Source organism: Strongylocentrotus purpuratus, unplaced genomic scaffold (assembly GCF_000002235.5).
Source record: "Strongylocentrotus purpuratus isolate Spur 01 unplaced genomic scaffold, Spur_5.0 spur5_scaffold_4, whole genome shotgun sequence".
NCBI lineage: Eukaryota > Metazoa > Echinodermata > Echinoidea > Camarodonta > Strongylocentrotidae > Strongylocentrotus > Strongylocentrotus purpuratus.
Genome location: NW_022145610.1, coordinates 29,293,131 through 29,309,671, shown reverse-complemented (window position 1 = coordinate 29,309,671; position 16,541 = coordinate 29,293,131). Strand labels below are relative to the sequence as shown.

The following is a 16,541-nucleotide window of genomic DNA, read 5'->3' as shown; positions in this document are numbered from 1 at the left end:
TGAAATTTGGGCATCTATATATCAACACTGTGTGAGCTATATGATATTGAAAATGTATTTGAGTAATTGCTTTTTATGCCCCCTTATTTGTACTCCATACGCTTTTGAGAGAGAAAAGGCTTAGTTATATAATTATTCGCAGTTCCTTGTTAATAATCCCAATATGGTGATCTGAGGATTGACAATGTTCGAAAACCTGTTTCCACAATTTACGTTCACACGTGTATACCCTCCTGGTAGTCTCCATCACAGGCAGGTCAGGACTATAGTCACAGCGAAACATACACATCATAATTGTTTCATATAGCTGACATGTTAAATTGATCAACGGCTTACACATATTCCTTTGTTTTTATTTTATTCTTTATAATAAATAAAATGATATACTGCGCTCCAGGTGTTTGATGCGTGCCATGTAATAAGAATTCTAAGAGTTTTTCTTGTTGTTACTGTTAAACCAATGACTTTATAAGAGAACGCAAGTGTTCACATGATAAATGTTGGATGATGGCAATAGTTCATGGGTTACCCAGGCGTTTGTCCTGGTTTATACCTTCAATATACAAACAATTAAAATGCTCCAGACAGCTGCAATTTAGCAAACATAATTTCACATTCAAAGCGACTGAGTATACTAATTACATTGTTACATAACGTATGATTGTGATAAGTTACTTAAATCTACCAAAGTGAATGTAATTGTAAGCAGTCTCGCAATTTTACCTAACAGCCATTTTTTACATATTTTTTTGCAAATCTACAAATACGCAAGTTGTGTCTGATTTCCCTTAATTTAGCAATTGGGCATAAGCGCATGTTCAGAAAGCGAATGATGGAAGAACCAAATCGGAAATTAAATAAATAATTTGTTTAATCCGGCATATCTATAGTATTTTGAATTTCTACACAATGCTGGTTTAATGAGGTACAGAGAGCATTGCGTTGTTTTAGTAGTACCAAAGACAGAATTTGGTGATAAGATTCATCGTTTTACTAAAAACATACCTCTGACTGTATGATTATGGAATAATGAAAACAAACATACCATAATCATAGTTTGCATCTTCGAGGTGTAGTTTCATTCGAATTTTGTCAACAAACAAACATGAATAAATAATTATTTCAATCATTTCATTATACAAACCATATTTGCATTGTTTCATGATGACAGATATGTAATCGGTCAGATATTCCTCCTGATCCTCAGTAGATGTTTGTCGTTTATCAGCATGCTTGCTCGGCTTTACGTCTCCATGAAGAGCGCGTCTCAGAGCAGGGACTATGGCGGACAGGTACGCACCCAATACTAGACTGTTATAAAGTAACTTGAGGATTGTTTAGGCAAAAAAACTCTTTGCTCTCTTTATCATGCTAATGTTTTCTGGGTAACTTCACTTAAGTTTTCGAATTGTTTAGACCATTTCAATTCTTCATCTAACAAAAGTCCTAAGCATTTGGTGAATTGAACTCTTTTGATCAAATGCAATTTTCCTGAGATTAGCACTAGAGCATTTTATCATGACACAAGTTTTTTTTAAGTGTTAAGAACGAGACGATCTTCCTTAAAGGTAATACAAAGTTTTGGTATGGGGTCGTGAATTTGGTTCAAATGAACATATTGGAAGCATATGCGATCCTACAATATTCACTGATCGTTGTCGTGGTCGAAATCGACTCTAAAGTTATGAAATTGTATTTTTTTTTTTTTTGTAAAGCTTTTTTGCCTTTATTCAGATCTTCATAATTATACAAAATTATGATTAGGAACACAACTGTTCTTACAGTATAAACATACATGTAGTACATTGTCTCATACATTATAAACACAGACATATTTAAAAAATATTTTCCATAAGTATCCAAACTAATATAGTACACATTCAAACAAGTGTACAGAATGTGCTCCAATTCCTTTAAAAAAGGAAAAGGTGACGGTAATACTTGAATACAACATTATAAAAAGGAACAATTTGTACAACATAATATGCAAATTAATTAATTCAATATAAATTAAGCAATCTGAACAAAGATTTTCTTTTATAAACAAAAAGTATAAGGTGAAGGTGCTGCTTCATAACCCATGATGACAAAATTTGTTATATTTACATATAATAATACGGTGCATTTTTCATTATAACTATATAAGGGTCTTGTATCAGTGGAGGTCTGTAACTATACCGTTATTTAACAAATATATAAATATGAAATATAAAAAAACAAGCAAACACGATAGCAGATAAATGTCCGGATCGATGGGAAAGTGAGTGAGTGAACAGGAAACAGGAATTACAATATATATACAATCAGTTCCTCTGCCTTAAGGGGTAAAATTTTCCCATTTTTGATAATGTATTGGCAGTTTGTCCTTTAATTTTGCTTTTTCATGTTCAACTTGTTTTGAGTTCTCTACAGCCTTACATATTTCTTTACTAGTTGGGAACTTTCCATTTTTACGATTACTGTAAATCATATATTTGACCATAATCAATACATGATTTAACAATATATTATCTTTCATATTTTTTCTGAAACCAAGCAACACATCAATCCATTGCATATTAAGAAACTGAAACATCTTTAAACTGTTTCCCATCTCATTCCATATTCTGGTCCCTTCAGAACATTCAAAGAAGATATGACGATAGGTTTCTACTACTTTTCTACAAAAGGAACATAAATTTGACTGTGTTAATCCCAAAAGATACAATTTATCATTACAAAATATGATGTTATGTAAAAGTTTATACTGAAATTCCCTTAACTTCCCATCTAGAGTGGAAAATCTGGGGATTGAGAAACATGTTGTAGTTTCCGACTTATCTAGATTTAAAGCAATTACCTCTGGATGTTTAAAAGCAAATGCATCTTGTATTATAGCAATAAAAATGTTATAGAGCATTTTGGAAGAGACAGACTCAAAAGAATATACTGTTTTGTTAATGATAAAGTTAATGTTGGAAAGATCAACAGTGTCATTTAGAGTATCATCTCTCCCTCTGCAAATTCTCTTAATCTTCCAGGCAGCTGGCAATTTGGTGTATAGATCATTAAGCAAAAACAGATCGTCTACATTAAGACCTTTCCTTATGAAATAGTCCCCTGATCTCATATCACCTTCTGCGTCCGTCAAATGTTTAACTTGAAAAATGTTCACATGAAATAATTTTGCATTAAAAGGAATTATCCTACCTTCAATAAAAGTATTGTTAAAGATAATTTGATTTTCATTATGTGTTTCTTTTACAAAATATTCCTTCTCCTTTAGATAATTCCAGATGTTCAAAAAAATCCAAGTATAGATTGGGTGCCTTAATATTGATTGTTTTGGGATTATAATTGCAAACAAATATTAACTTTCCTCCTACCGTTCTGAATATATATTCGAAAAATTATTTCCATTTCATGTCATTATTGCCACCAAGCAGTTTCTTAATCCACACTACACGCTGTGCATAGATCATGTACTTGAAATTCAACATTTTCAAACCCCCTTTATCATAATTCAAATATAAAATATTCCTTTTTATCTTATCATGTCCATTCCATATAAAATTGAAACATATCTTTTCAACTTCTTTGAAAACACTTGGTGGTACCGACATTATAGAAGACACATATAGTAATTTAGAGATTGCAAAAACTTTAACCAATTGAATTTTCCCAAAAAGTGTTAAATCCCGTTGCTTCCACCACCCTAACAATCTTTTTATTTTGCTCAGTATTTCCTTATAATTCATTTCTTCTTTAACATTAATATCCAAAGAGAAGTATATTCCAAGAACTTTTACCAGAGAAACCATCTTACCCAATGTTATACCGGTCAAATTTTCATTACTGTGACTAGAAGAACCAAGCTTCATAATTTGTGTTTTGTCCCTATTAATTTTTAATCCAGATACGTGAGAGAAGGAATCTAATATTTTTTCTAAGATTTTCATATTTTCTGTGTCTTTCAAAAAAATTGAACAGTCGTCCGCATACATTACTATCTTCGTCTGTATATTGCCTATCAAAATACCTTTTAATTTTTGTTCATTGCGAATAACCACTGCTAATTTTTCTATGATTAACAAGAATCAGGGGCGTACGCAGGATTTTCCAAGGGGGGGTTTTAAAATATTTTGCTCCCGAAAATTTGAAAATCGCGCCGGCCGAAAAGTCGCTCAGTGGGGGGGGGGGGGGGGGGGGGGGGGGGGGGGGGGGGGGGGGGGGGGGTAAGCAGTCACTTTTTTTTTTTTTTTTGGAGGTCAAAAAAATTGCAAGTACTCAGTCAGCCGAAAAGTCGCTCAGTGGGGGGGGGGGGGGGGGGGGGGGGGGGGGGGGGGGGGGGGGGTAAGCGGACCCATTTTTTTTTTTTTTTGGTCTCGAAATTTCAAAATTTGACATTTTTGTCGTTGGGGGGGGGGGGGGGGTAAGGTCACCAGGTTAGCCGTGGGTATAATTTTTTTTTTTTTTTTGTTTAAATATTAAAAAAAAAATAAAATAAAAAACCAAAAAAAAACCAAAGGGGGGGGGGGGGGTTTTACGTTTTTTTTAGGGGGGTTTACATACATAAAAATACCAAAGGGGGGGTTGAACCCCCAAACCCCCCCCCCCCCCCTGCGTACGCCCCTGACAAGAATAAATATGGACTTGAGGGATCTCCTTGTCTTACTCCCCTGCCTATTTCAAAATAGCCTGTGGAAAATCCCCATTCATGACACAACTAACTACATTTTTATACAATACTTCTATCCATCTACAAAAATATGGGCCGAAACCATATTTTTTCAGTAAGAAATTCATATATGAGTGTGAGACAGTGTCAAAAGCTTTCTCGAAATCAACTGTTACTAGAAAACCCTGTACCTTGTATACCTGTGTGTAAAATATGACATCGTCAATAATTCTCACCGCTTCTCCTATATTCCTACCAGGCAAGAAACCAACTTGATCTACATGTATCACCTCTTCCAATACATTCTTTATTTTTTCCTTTAGACAAAAGTTTATAATCCACATTAAGGAGGGTAATTGGTCTGTAATTGCGAATATATAAAGGGTTTTTACCTTCTTTTTTTATTACCGTTATTACACCCTGTTTCTGTGTGGTGGACAATTCACCCTTCTCAAAGGAGGCTTTTAAGGAGGCATTAAATAACAAACACTTCATGTTGTATAGCTCCCTCTCAAGGTCAAGATATTAATTAAGCTGTAAAACAATGTTTCTTGACTGTTTCTCGGCCGATTACCTATTCCCGTTAGGAAATTATATACCACAACTACATATTCTGAGATTTTCATGGTCGCAGCTACCATTGTACGGCCGTAGGAGCTATTTGAAATTCATCAAAATTTACCGGGAGCACCGGTAAATCTTTATATTCAATTTTCTCGAAAGCAGAAGTGTTTTAGGGGCTAATATTTCTAGTGCTTTTAATTCATCCACAGGGGCATCCAAATATATCAAAATTGTAAAGAATCACTATCCACCCATTTTTCAAAATTTCCAAAACTTTGTAATACCATTAATCCATACCATGACTTTGTTTAATGAACAGTTAATTTCTTCCACAACAGTTGCATCATTAGCACTGACGGTAATGCTATGGTCACATTACCCAAAATTAGCCTGCTCGGCGGCCGAGCGGCGAGTTTTTAACCATTTTTGCGCGGCCACCGAGCGGCGGCCGCTCACACTCTGCCGTGTAGGCCTACCGTGTGCCACCGTGCGCGAAAATGTCTGCGGACGGTGGAGAACGGCGAGGGCACACGGTGGTTCGTTATCAAAGCGGGCAACACGTTAATAGGGCGTTGGCGCTTATTTGCACCCGGTGGGACCCGGTCACACGGTCACACTGTATGAACACGTTCACAACACGCTCATAACCCGTTACAGAACGGTGATGAACGGGCAAAAAAAAAATCCACCGTCTGCAACGGGTTGTAAGCGGGTTGTGAACGTGTCATGAACGTCAGCAGTCCGGGGACTCGCTCACAGGACGCTCCGAGGGGTGAGGGGACGCTAAGTGACTGGTAGGTGGCTGCTACAAACCCGGTGCACACGTTCGAGACCCGGTATGGGCCCGGTATGGAAACGGCCAAAATTTTCAACAAAAGTCAATCTGGGCGGTGAAGACGGTAGAAGCACGTTCAACACCCGGTATGCGCCCGGTGAGAACGGTCAGAAGATGGCAACGAAACGGTGAAAAGATTAATTTTATGATTTTTTTTTGCGGCCGGGGACAAGTTCGCTAAAAACCCAACGTTCTGGACTCTGTTGTTTTTTTAATAGCCCGGCAGGTGGACGGTAGGCCTACACGGCAGAGTGTGAGAGCTCCATTATAGATTCGGGCGGCGCCTGCTCACTTTCACTCGCCGCCCAGCCTACGCTCGGTGGCCGGGCGGTCACCGCCCGGACGCCGACCTAATCGAGCGTTCACCGTCTAGCGATTTAGGTCAAAAATCGAAGCCGCTAGGTCAAAGGCTGTCGAGCAGTCGCCGCCCGGTCGCCGCTGGGAGATCAGTCGGTCACTGGGCGGCGAGTCCAAAACCGGTCGGCAGCCTTTGACCTAGCGGCTTCGATTTTTGACCTAAATCGCTCGGCGGCGAACGCTCGATTAGTTCGGTGTCCGGTCGGCGACCGGCCGGGCACCGAGCGTATTTTGGAGCCCCGCCGATCACTGGCTGGCCGCCGTGCAATATCTTTAAAATCAGCCGGCGGCCGGTGGGAGATTGCTCGGGAATCGGAGGGTCACCGGTCGGTCACTGCTGGGACACCGCGCGGAAAAGCTCCGCGAATTCGCCCAGTTTTGACCTAAAATCGACCGGCGACCGACGGGAAATCGACAGGGCACCGCCCAGGCACCGCTAGGGCTCTACAGCCTGCTCGACTTCTCCAAAAAAAAAAAATCGCTGGGCGATGCCAAAATTTCCAGCGGCGACCGAGCATGCAACTAATCGGTCGGTCGCCGCTCTGATTTGTGACCATAGCTTAAGTGTCGTATCGTCAGCATACATAATATCTATGATACCTTCAGGAGTACATTCAGGTAGACTGAACATTGTGGCACACCTAATTTGATGGTTGATGGATGCGACTTGGCTCCTTTGAATTGGGTCACTTGTTGTCTATTACCTAAATATGATTTGAACCAATAAATAGTCCTATTACTACAACATATACAAGCTAGTTTATATAAAAGTAGTTCATGGTCAACACTATCAAAAGCCCTCCGAAGATCTATGAAGGCAACTCCAACAATGTCTCTGTTATCAATATTCAACGACCATTGATTTACAATTATTACAAGGGCAGTAGCTGTTAAAGGTTTAGGTCTCAAACCAGACTGATTAGGGTGTAATAATTGATTCTCGTCCAAGAAATCACTGAGTTGTTGATGGACGGCCCTTTTTAAAAATAATTTTACTCACGATGGGTAAAATTGAGATGGGACGGTAATTATTCAAGAAAGAAATATCTCCAGATTTGAATATTGGTACTACCCGAGCTTTGTTCCATTCACGTGGAACAACTACAGACCTGTAGACAGGGATTTGTTAATGATACCACTAAGAGACTTTGCGATAATATTCTTCGTAGTCTTTAAAAGTGTACAGTTGATGGGATCTTCACCAGTTGCTTTATCTATTCTCGGATTATCAATCTGTTTCAAAACAAAATCCTTAGTAATCAAATTTAAATTAAATTGCGAATGAGTTGGACCAAAATCATTGTCCTCGTCTACTCTCAGTAGAGACGTATTCCTCCGCAGGTCCTTTGTAGTCTTAGTACCATTAGAAATGAAAAAGTCATTAAAGGCTTCAGCAATATTTGCATTGTCTGACGCATTTGCTCCATCAACGTTTATGGTATTGGGAGAAATAGGTAACGACTTAGGCATAAGGCCTTTTAATCTTCTCCACATTTGCTTACTGCGTTGTTATGATTTTGTTAAATCTGGTCTGCGTTATATTTTATTTTTCTTGTTTCTCATGAGATGAATAACTATATTCTTTAGATATTGCATATTGAATATTTATTCTTATTTCCAGCCGGTCTAATTCCCATTTCGTCTACAATTCATAAAGTCTAATAATAATTTAATCATAAATAATGATATTTGTCAAATTATTATTAGACCTTATGGATAGTAGACGAAATGGGCATTACACAAACTGGAAATTAGACTAACTGGTTAGTAAGATAAAGGAACAATATACCAAATGGGTAGTAGACTTTTGACGATAAGTCTAAATGGACATTAGACCAAACGGATTTAAACTTAAATGGACATTAGACCAAATGATAAATAGACAAAATGATAACTATACCATAATGTTCGTTTTTTACTATTTAAAAAAAAAATGAAAATCGGATGGTGACGTCGGATTTTCCCGAAAATTATGTCATTTTTATTTATGTCCACATCAACACAACGAAAATATCATTCGTATTTACCCATACCAAGTTTTGTAATTTCAAAGTTTGACTTGTCCCAACTAACGTTTCATGATAATGTGACATATTAAGGCTTACACTATGAAAAAGGGCCCCAATTCAACAAGTAATAACCTTTCATTCTTGAGTTACAATAAACAACCCAGAAATATCAGATTTACCAGGGGTATGAATAATTAAGTTCATGTTCACTGTATGCGACATGGACCGTAATGTGACTAATCAACTTGATACGTCATAATCATGTGAAGTGAAACTTTGCACGTCACCTAACGTGTGAGTATGCTTACTAATATTGGATCAGCTAGGACTTTGAAACAGATCATTGATATTTACTCAATTTCAATCTCGGATACTAAAGGTCGAGTACATGAAGTGTGTGGGCGTATGAGTTCGGTGATGGAGGGAATATTAATAGAGACAAATTATAAAAACCGGCAAGATTAAAGATGGGTGTACGAGTTCGTTGATAACGCCATCTTCGGCGTCTTGCAGCAAGTGTTATATTAATAGAGATACATTTTAAGAACCGGCAAGATTAATGCTGGGTGTACGAGTTCGTTGATAACGCCATCTTCGGCGGCGTGCAGCAAGTGTAGGGACTATTACAGAGATACAATATTATAAGAATCGGCCAGATTAAGCTACGCGTACGAGTTTGTTGAAAACGCCATCTTCGGAGTCTTGCAGCAAGTGTAGGGACTATTAATAGAGATGCATCATAAGAACCGGCAAGATTTATAATGCTGGGTGTACGAGTTCGTTGATAACGCCATCTTCGGCGGCTTGCAGCAAGTGTAAGGAATATTTCGGCCAGATTAAGCTGGGTATGCAAGTTCGTTGATAACGCCATCTTCGGCGGCTTGCAGCAAGTGTAAGGAATAACCGGCAAGATTAAGCTGAGCGTACGAGTTCGTTGATAAATTATCAATAACTCATTGCATTTTACCCCTGTCCCCAACATTAAAAAAAATCCTCTGTACGGCCATGCATTATGGCTCAAGGCATAGGCACACAGAAGATTTTGCTGTTGGGGACCGGGGGGGGGGGGATTCAATGAATTATTGATAATTTATTGCATTTTCTTCTTTTTTATTTGTGGGAACTGCCTCCTACCCTAGCCCCCGCTGCGTACAGTCATGGTTCAGTGACAAAGCAATGGCCTCATAACTGTGAGGCCCCAGGATCAAAACCGTGTCGATGTGCTATATTAGTGCCCTTTTGTGGGGTATTAATCGTCATTACTGTCATTTATGACTTAAGGGCGTAGGTCCCCTAGTTGATAAGCATAGTAGCATACACATGCATTAGCAGTCACGCAAAACAAACACTGGCAAATTATTATTCAATACAATCTGAGAATGTATACTATTATCTAGATCTATTAGGAACAAATCATTGTCAAAATATTTCCATAAATTGGGGTAAAAACAAAATATATCAACTTTATGCATGCGAAAAATGGTAATATTTTACGGAACGCCAAAAAGTATAACCAACAACATCATTATCCATGGGCATATTGCTGTTATCTCGAAAATGTAGGCAGAGGCGTGAGGAAAAAAAAAAACGAAAGCAAAATTAATGTATTGTCTACTAAGCCATTACAAACTTCGTAAAGCATTTGCAAAGTTTGTGCGAGAATGGAGTATGTGTTTCTTGTAATGCTTCAATGCAAGTCAAACTTTTAAACTCTGAAAGGAGTAAACACCGATTTAAGGGAACATGGTCATTGAACTTAATGATCTTCTTTTGATATCGCGTCAAGTAAATTTTTGCACTCGATTGGCATGAAATACAACTACATTCACAAGTCGTCAAACCATGCTTTGTGCATTTCCTATGTTGAAGAACAATTTAGAATGGCACTTTGTTTATGTTATAAGTAAATCAAACAGTAAAAGTGAACATGTAATTTATAATTCTGTCAACTTCACAATTGGGCTTTGAAGATGATCATTATGTTGTTTGCCCTTCGGAGAGCCTTTCCCATTTAACTCTTAACAATGCCTTGATTTAAACAATGTAAGTTGCAATATGCGCATGCATGCTCCCACCCCTTCCCCCTTCACTCTCCCTCCCTCTCTCCACCCTATTTAGTTCTCTCTTCCGTACTCTCTCTTTCTCTCTCTCTCCCTCTTTAGTTCTCTCTTCATTACTCTCTCTTTCTTTCTATTTCTCTCACCATTCCCCCCTCCCTCTTTTTGAATACATTCCTCTTCAATACACAAAAATATCTCTCTCGCAAATGCTCCTCTCCGTTACATGTATTATCATGTATTTGTAACCCCCCCCCCCTCCCCCTCCCCCTTCAAACCTGCATTATATGCCACTACAAATCTATGTCCCGTCCCTCTGGTGTTAAATTCATGCCTGTACCCGTTGATGACAATGGGTTAAAACATGACTGTATAATAATTATACCCTCCATGCACCTTGATTAACTTTCGAAAACACTTTACGCATGAGAGAGGAATCAATGCCAGACGTATATTCCAATGATTTATTTAAGCATTTTATTGCAAACTCTATGATTATCTTGCAAGTAAGATTATATTAAGCCGATTAACGATCTGTTAGAGAAATAGACATTAATGATATATTGAGAAAGACAAAGATAAGGTATTAGTAGATTGCATATTCAAAATGTAATAACAAGTCAAGTCACTTTACATCTTACATAATATTTCAGAGTATGATCTACATAAATTTCCCCCGCCATTGTAATATACAGGGTGACAATTGCATATAATTTAAAATATCAAATATCATTTCTACGATCAACTAACATTTGTCAAGTGTTATACTGAGAGCAATACATACATTTGCAATTCGAGGATACACAGAAATCAAGAGTTGCTTGATTTGGTATGCCAGCTAAGCCCATATGAGATTTTGCCCGCAGATACGCCTGCATACTGTACATGCGATTATTGCTTATTTACGTTCAATTCGAAGAGCATTTATGTATATACAGAGTACTATAACGATTGATGTAACAAGCGCAAAATAATACATGTTCATCTATTCATTATGTTGTATTAACATATCAAGAAATTACGAAAGTACCTTTCATAGTTAATATTTGTATTCCCGGTGTATGACCACATCTACGTACAGCCAAATGAGTTTCTGTTATTAAATAAGCTAACTGGCTATATGTTCTACTGTATTGGCCTACACCTACCATGTCTACATCTAAGTCTTCTTTCATAATCTGCGTTTAACCTAAATTATTCAGGAAATGAACAATAGATCAGTTAAAATATGTTTAAGGTCGCAATATTAATAACGGTACTATGGAAAACGACATAAATTTAGATATAAGACATATTGAAAGATACTATGGATAAAATCAGAATTATAATTGCAAACATTACAACGAACAATTTTAGCTTCAACACCAAAGGTATCATAGGAAAAAAACATGTAGCAAATAATATACAGCAATGTAATGTCACAATGGTAGGATGCATGGTATGCTTCCACCACGGTATAAAAAGGTTTTAGAAGAGATGTTCTTTAACAAATTTCATGATATAATGACTTTTTTTTCTCTCTCTCTCATTTTTTCCTCTTTTTTTCTTTTTTTAGTTTTAATGCATTCAAAACATTAAAAGCAGTTACAGATATTTTTGAGATCTGGTCTTTGCATCCCCCCCCCCGGCCCCAACAGGACAAATCACTCTGTAGGGCCATGCATTATGGTTCAAGGCATGCCCACATAGAGGATTTTTTAATGTTGGGGGTCGGGGCAAAATGCAATGAATTATTGATCATTTATTGCATTTTTTTTTTGTATTTGAGGGGCGGCGACGTACCCTATAGTCCCCGCTGCGTACAGTCATGATTCATTGGCTAAGCAATGGCCTCGTTGCTGTGAGCCCCCAGAATAAAAAAACGTGTCGATGTGCTATATTAGTGCCCTTTTGTGAGGCATTAATCCTCATTTCTATCAGTTATGACTTAAGGACGTAGGTCCCCTAGATGATTAGCATAGTAGCACACACATGCTTTAGCAGGCACGCAAAACAAACACTCAAAAATTATTATTCAATAAAATCTGAGAATGAATACAATTATCTAGATCTATTAGGAATAAATCATTGTCAAAATCATTCCATAAATTGGGGTAAAAATAACTATTCCACCATTATGACCAACAGTGTACATTAAGAAACATCAAGCTCTGCATGCCATTCTTGCAATATTTTAAAAGATTCACATCGTTGAAATTGTGTGTGCGGTGTTTGGATACAATTCGGTTCGGTTAATGATTATGAAGGTGTTCATGGACCATGCAGACGTTCCTCGACCACGTCACCGTGTTCATGGACAAACAATCATTTGGCGCTAAAGACCAGTCATCCTGATGAAGGGTCCCGGAGTGGACCTGAAACGTCGCAAGCTAAAATAATGTTAGTAAACGTGACTTCATGAAAGTTCTCTGGTGATTCCTTATAAACTTAGTGCTTTCTGGGAAATATCCATTACTATCTTTACCAGGAAAATGAGCAATATTTTCTCTGGGGATGTATCAATAAGAAAGAGTTGGGAAATCAGATCTTCTTCGTTACTTATGATTCCGCCTACATGGCTTGTATCCAAGGTGGTGGAATCCTCGTTGGGTTTCCCATCATAAGATACCAGAGGGGCTATCTCAGACATGTCTTCAGGTAGGTCTTGCATTTCATGGCTGGGCGATAGTTCAGAAGGTTGAATGCTACTAACGTTGTTCATATCATCACCAGGATGAACTTCTTCAGATGACACTTCTTCAGAAGTCACTTCATATTCATCCAAGTCCTCTGTACTGCGCTCCGATGCTTGGTCAAGATGTTGACTCCTACTTCCATCTGTCAAGTCCTCCTGGGTTTTGGAAGCTATGTTTTCTGTATGCCCATCTCGAAGAGTGTGGTTACTGCTTGCTGTAGCATCCTGAAGTACCTGGATGTCAGTGTGTCCTTTGGTCCGGTCCACTTCTATAGAGGTATCATCTCTATTAAAGAGCTGCTGATCATTGACATCTTCGTTGGCATATTCGGCATTGATCTGTTCTTCTGCTACACCTGATCGGAAGCAAGAAAGAAAACAAATATTTTTCCCCTCAACATACATAGAATCGGAATTATCATGATTGTGTAGAACTTATCGCAATGAATTTCAAATTTCTTTTATTTTGATGGTAGTAGCAGGCACGTAGCCAGAGTTTGATGTTTGGGGGGGGGGGGGGCACATACATGTAATCGATCGAGGTAACAAAAAAAAGGGGGTCTAAAAAAGTTCAACCGATCTTGGAAATTTTGGGGGGTTGGGGGCACGTGCCCCCCCCCCCCCCCCCCTGGCTACGCGCCTGGGTAGTAGAAGAGAACTTGAAGTTACAAGTCAGCGTCTGTTTGGCTTTTTCGTGTGTACAGCCATAATAGGGAAAATGCTAACTGAAAGTAGTCCCTAAGCTCTCTTTTTCTTAATTTTCTCTGCATTACGTCACCTTGGTATTTATATCAGTAGTGTAAATGTGGGAAATGAACTTGCTACAGAAAATACTATCAATATGACTCTTAACACATGGGCCGTTTTATACACCAAATATAACATCATGTTGCTGAAGTGTTGCATGGGGTCTTTATTACGAAACTACAATTGTTCTTAATGAAAATATACATTACCTTCGCTGAAATACAGGTCTGCAAGGTCGACCAACTTGGCAGCTTTTAGTGCCTTCGTTAGCACAATCCGTTCATCTTTCCTGGACACACCTCTTCTCCATTGTTTCAGCATATGGCGAGATCCATCACTGGTAACACGGTTGAACTTCACATTGGTCATGAGCGCTCTTTGTATATCACCATGTAGGATTCCCAGCTGACCAGCAAGGCTGTCGATCTTGGCTTCATCGTAAAGATCGTCAGCTATCTGCTGTAATATACCTGCAAACTCATCATCTGGGGGCTCCTCTCTAGAATCGTACACAGTAATACAAAAAAAGAAAAACATGGGGGCGGTCATAAAAAGTAGGTTTGACGTATCAACTTAAAAAAAGTAATTTAAATCTTTACTTCGGTGAAGAAAAAATAACGGGAAAAATGCGTTTTTCCGGTGATGAGACCATACTCAAAATGCTCAAATCATTGATATCAATTCATTAAAGGATTTCACTTTTTATCTTGAATCACCATAGACTAGAATGCAGCCAAGATTTCCATTGTTTTTGCTAATGATTTTCTTTATTTTTATTAACTTCTGCTTTAACACAATCACAGGTGGTTATGACATTTCTAAACATGATTTTGGATTCATAGAAAATAAGTGCTGCCGTACTTTTATAACTGTTATTGACAGTCTAGCATCACTCATTTTATACACAAAAGTGCATTCCATAGTAGTTTTGTCACTATAAGATAAATAATGCGTTCATTGTCAAGTAAAGAGTAATTATATTTCATCTCACCCTGCTTGTAATGTATCACTCATTCCCAGTCCTCCGGTTGAATTATCCTCACATGATGATGTGCCTTTCATGAAGGAATGGCGTGAGTTTGAATGAGAACAAAAATATAAGAGAAATCTTTTGAATGACTTTTATCGTTCACTGTATCTATATGTGTCTTTTTAACTTCTAAAGTGTAAATAATGCGCAATCACATAGCTCTATTTTCCTTGGATAATGTAACCGGAGGGGGTTATTTTTGACATAATAACCCCCAAAAAAGAAGAAACATATACGTTTGGGTTTAGGAGCATTATGGACTGTGATAAGCTCGATATTTAAAGTATTTTCAAAGTAGCAAAAATAGGAGAGGGAGCTCTAAAGACCATTATTGGACTTGATAAGCTTCACATTATACATTTTTAAAAAGTGGCACAAGTGGAATATGAGTTATATATAGTATTATGTATAATAAAGTAAAAAGGAGTTGAAAGGGAGAATGAAAATAAAGTCTTACCACCCTGAGTTTGCTTTCCAGAAGTCACCCAAGGAATGAAACTCCATCGATGTGTCTCTGCTTTCTTCTTCTGCTCTGCTGATCGTATCTCACTTTCTAGTTGAATTTTGGTTCTCAGCTTCCAGGTCTCAAGCTCCAGTTGCTCCAAAAGATGTTCCTTATAGCCATACTTCTTCTTTAGCTCTTCCAATTGCTGTCTTAAAGTCGTCTCATTTCGCTCCTTTTCCCCTACGATCTCTGTCAAATAGTCTACGCTTTGTTGCTTAGACTCGAGTTTCTTTGTCATATTTGCAGCCAATGAGAGCCGCTTTTCCTCAGCCGTTGCACTGTCTCCCTCTCTTCCTTTATTTAGCTCCTCAACTCGATGTCTTAAATTCGTCTCATTTCGCTCTTTTCCCTCTACGGTTTCTGTCAAAGTGTCTACGCATTGTTGCTTAGACTCAAGTTTCTTCGTCATATCTTCTGCCAATGAGCGCTTCTCTTTCTCAGCTCTTGCACTGTCTTCCTCTCTTCCTTTCTTTAGCTCTTCAAATTGCTGCCTTAGAGTCGTCTCATTTCGCTCTTTCTCCCGTACGGTTGCCATCAAAGTATCTACATGCTGTTGCTTAGACTCGAGTTTCTTCGTCATTTCTGCTGCCAATGAGCGCTTCTCTTTCTCAGATCTTTCTCTGTCTTCCTCTCTACCTTTCTTTAATTCCTGTTTTCGCTCTTGGACCTCTGTGACCATCTTCTGATTAGCTTCTTTAGCCTCTTTCTTGGTTTTCCCATTGAGCAACCTACATCTTGGATTCGTGCATATCTTCTTCAGATCATTAGTTGCTAACGTTCTATCACCTTCGTTAAGGCACCCACGTAGAAGGTCAAGCAACTGCAACTTATCCTCATCTGAGTGAACTTCATCAGTGAAAGGTATTTCGTACATAGCAGTGACCCCGAGATGCTTCAACTCGTTTATCGCTTTGGGGATGTCTCCGTCAGAAAGAATAGCACATAGAGGGATGCAGCCTATTCAATCGAAACATATTCAATGAGTTTACTCGAAATTCCGTCCGAAATCATGACATCTACATACTACACATACGTCACATAATATCTTTGTTTCCGGGGGGGGGGGGTTGACACAAAGGAATAGAGAAAATCTGAAATGCGTGTTC

The 16,541-nt window shown here is 38.3% G+C and overlaps 1 protein-coding gene across 1 annotated transcript in view; it reads right to left on the bottom strand.

Annotated features, from left to right (window-relative positions):
• The window catches only part of LOC105446374 (protein lava lamp-like), a 50,819-nt gene that overhangs the window by 12,150 nt on the left and 22,128 nt on the right, over positions 1–16,541 (bottom strand). The window contains exons 5-8 of the mRNA XM_030997298.1: positions 15,388–16,392; positions 14,892–14,955; positions 14,110–14,399; positions 13,018–13,509 (exon numbers count right to left, since the gene is read on the bottom strand). Of these exons, the coding sequence (XP_030853158.1) occupies positions 13,018–13,509; positions 14,110–14,399; positions 14,892–14,955; positions 15,388–16,392 (1,851 nt within the window). The remainder of the gene's footprint in view (positions 1–13,017; positions 13,510–14,109; positions 14,400–14,891; positions 14,956–15,387; positions 16,393–16,541) is intronic.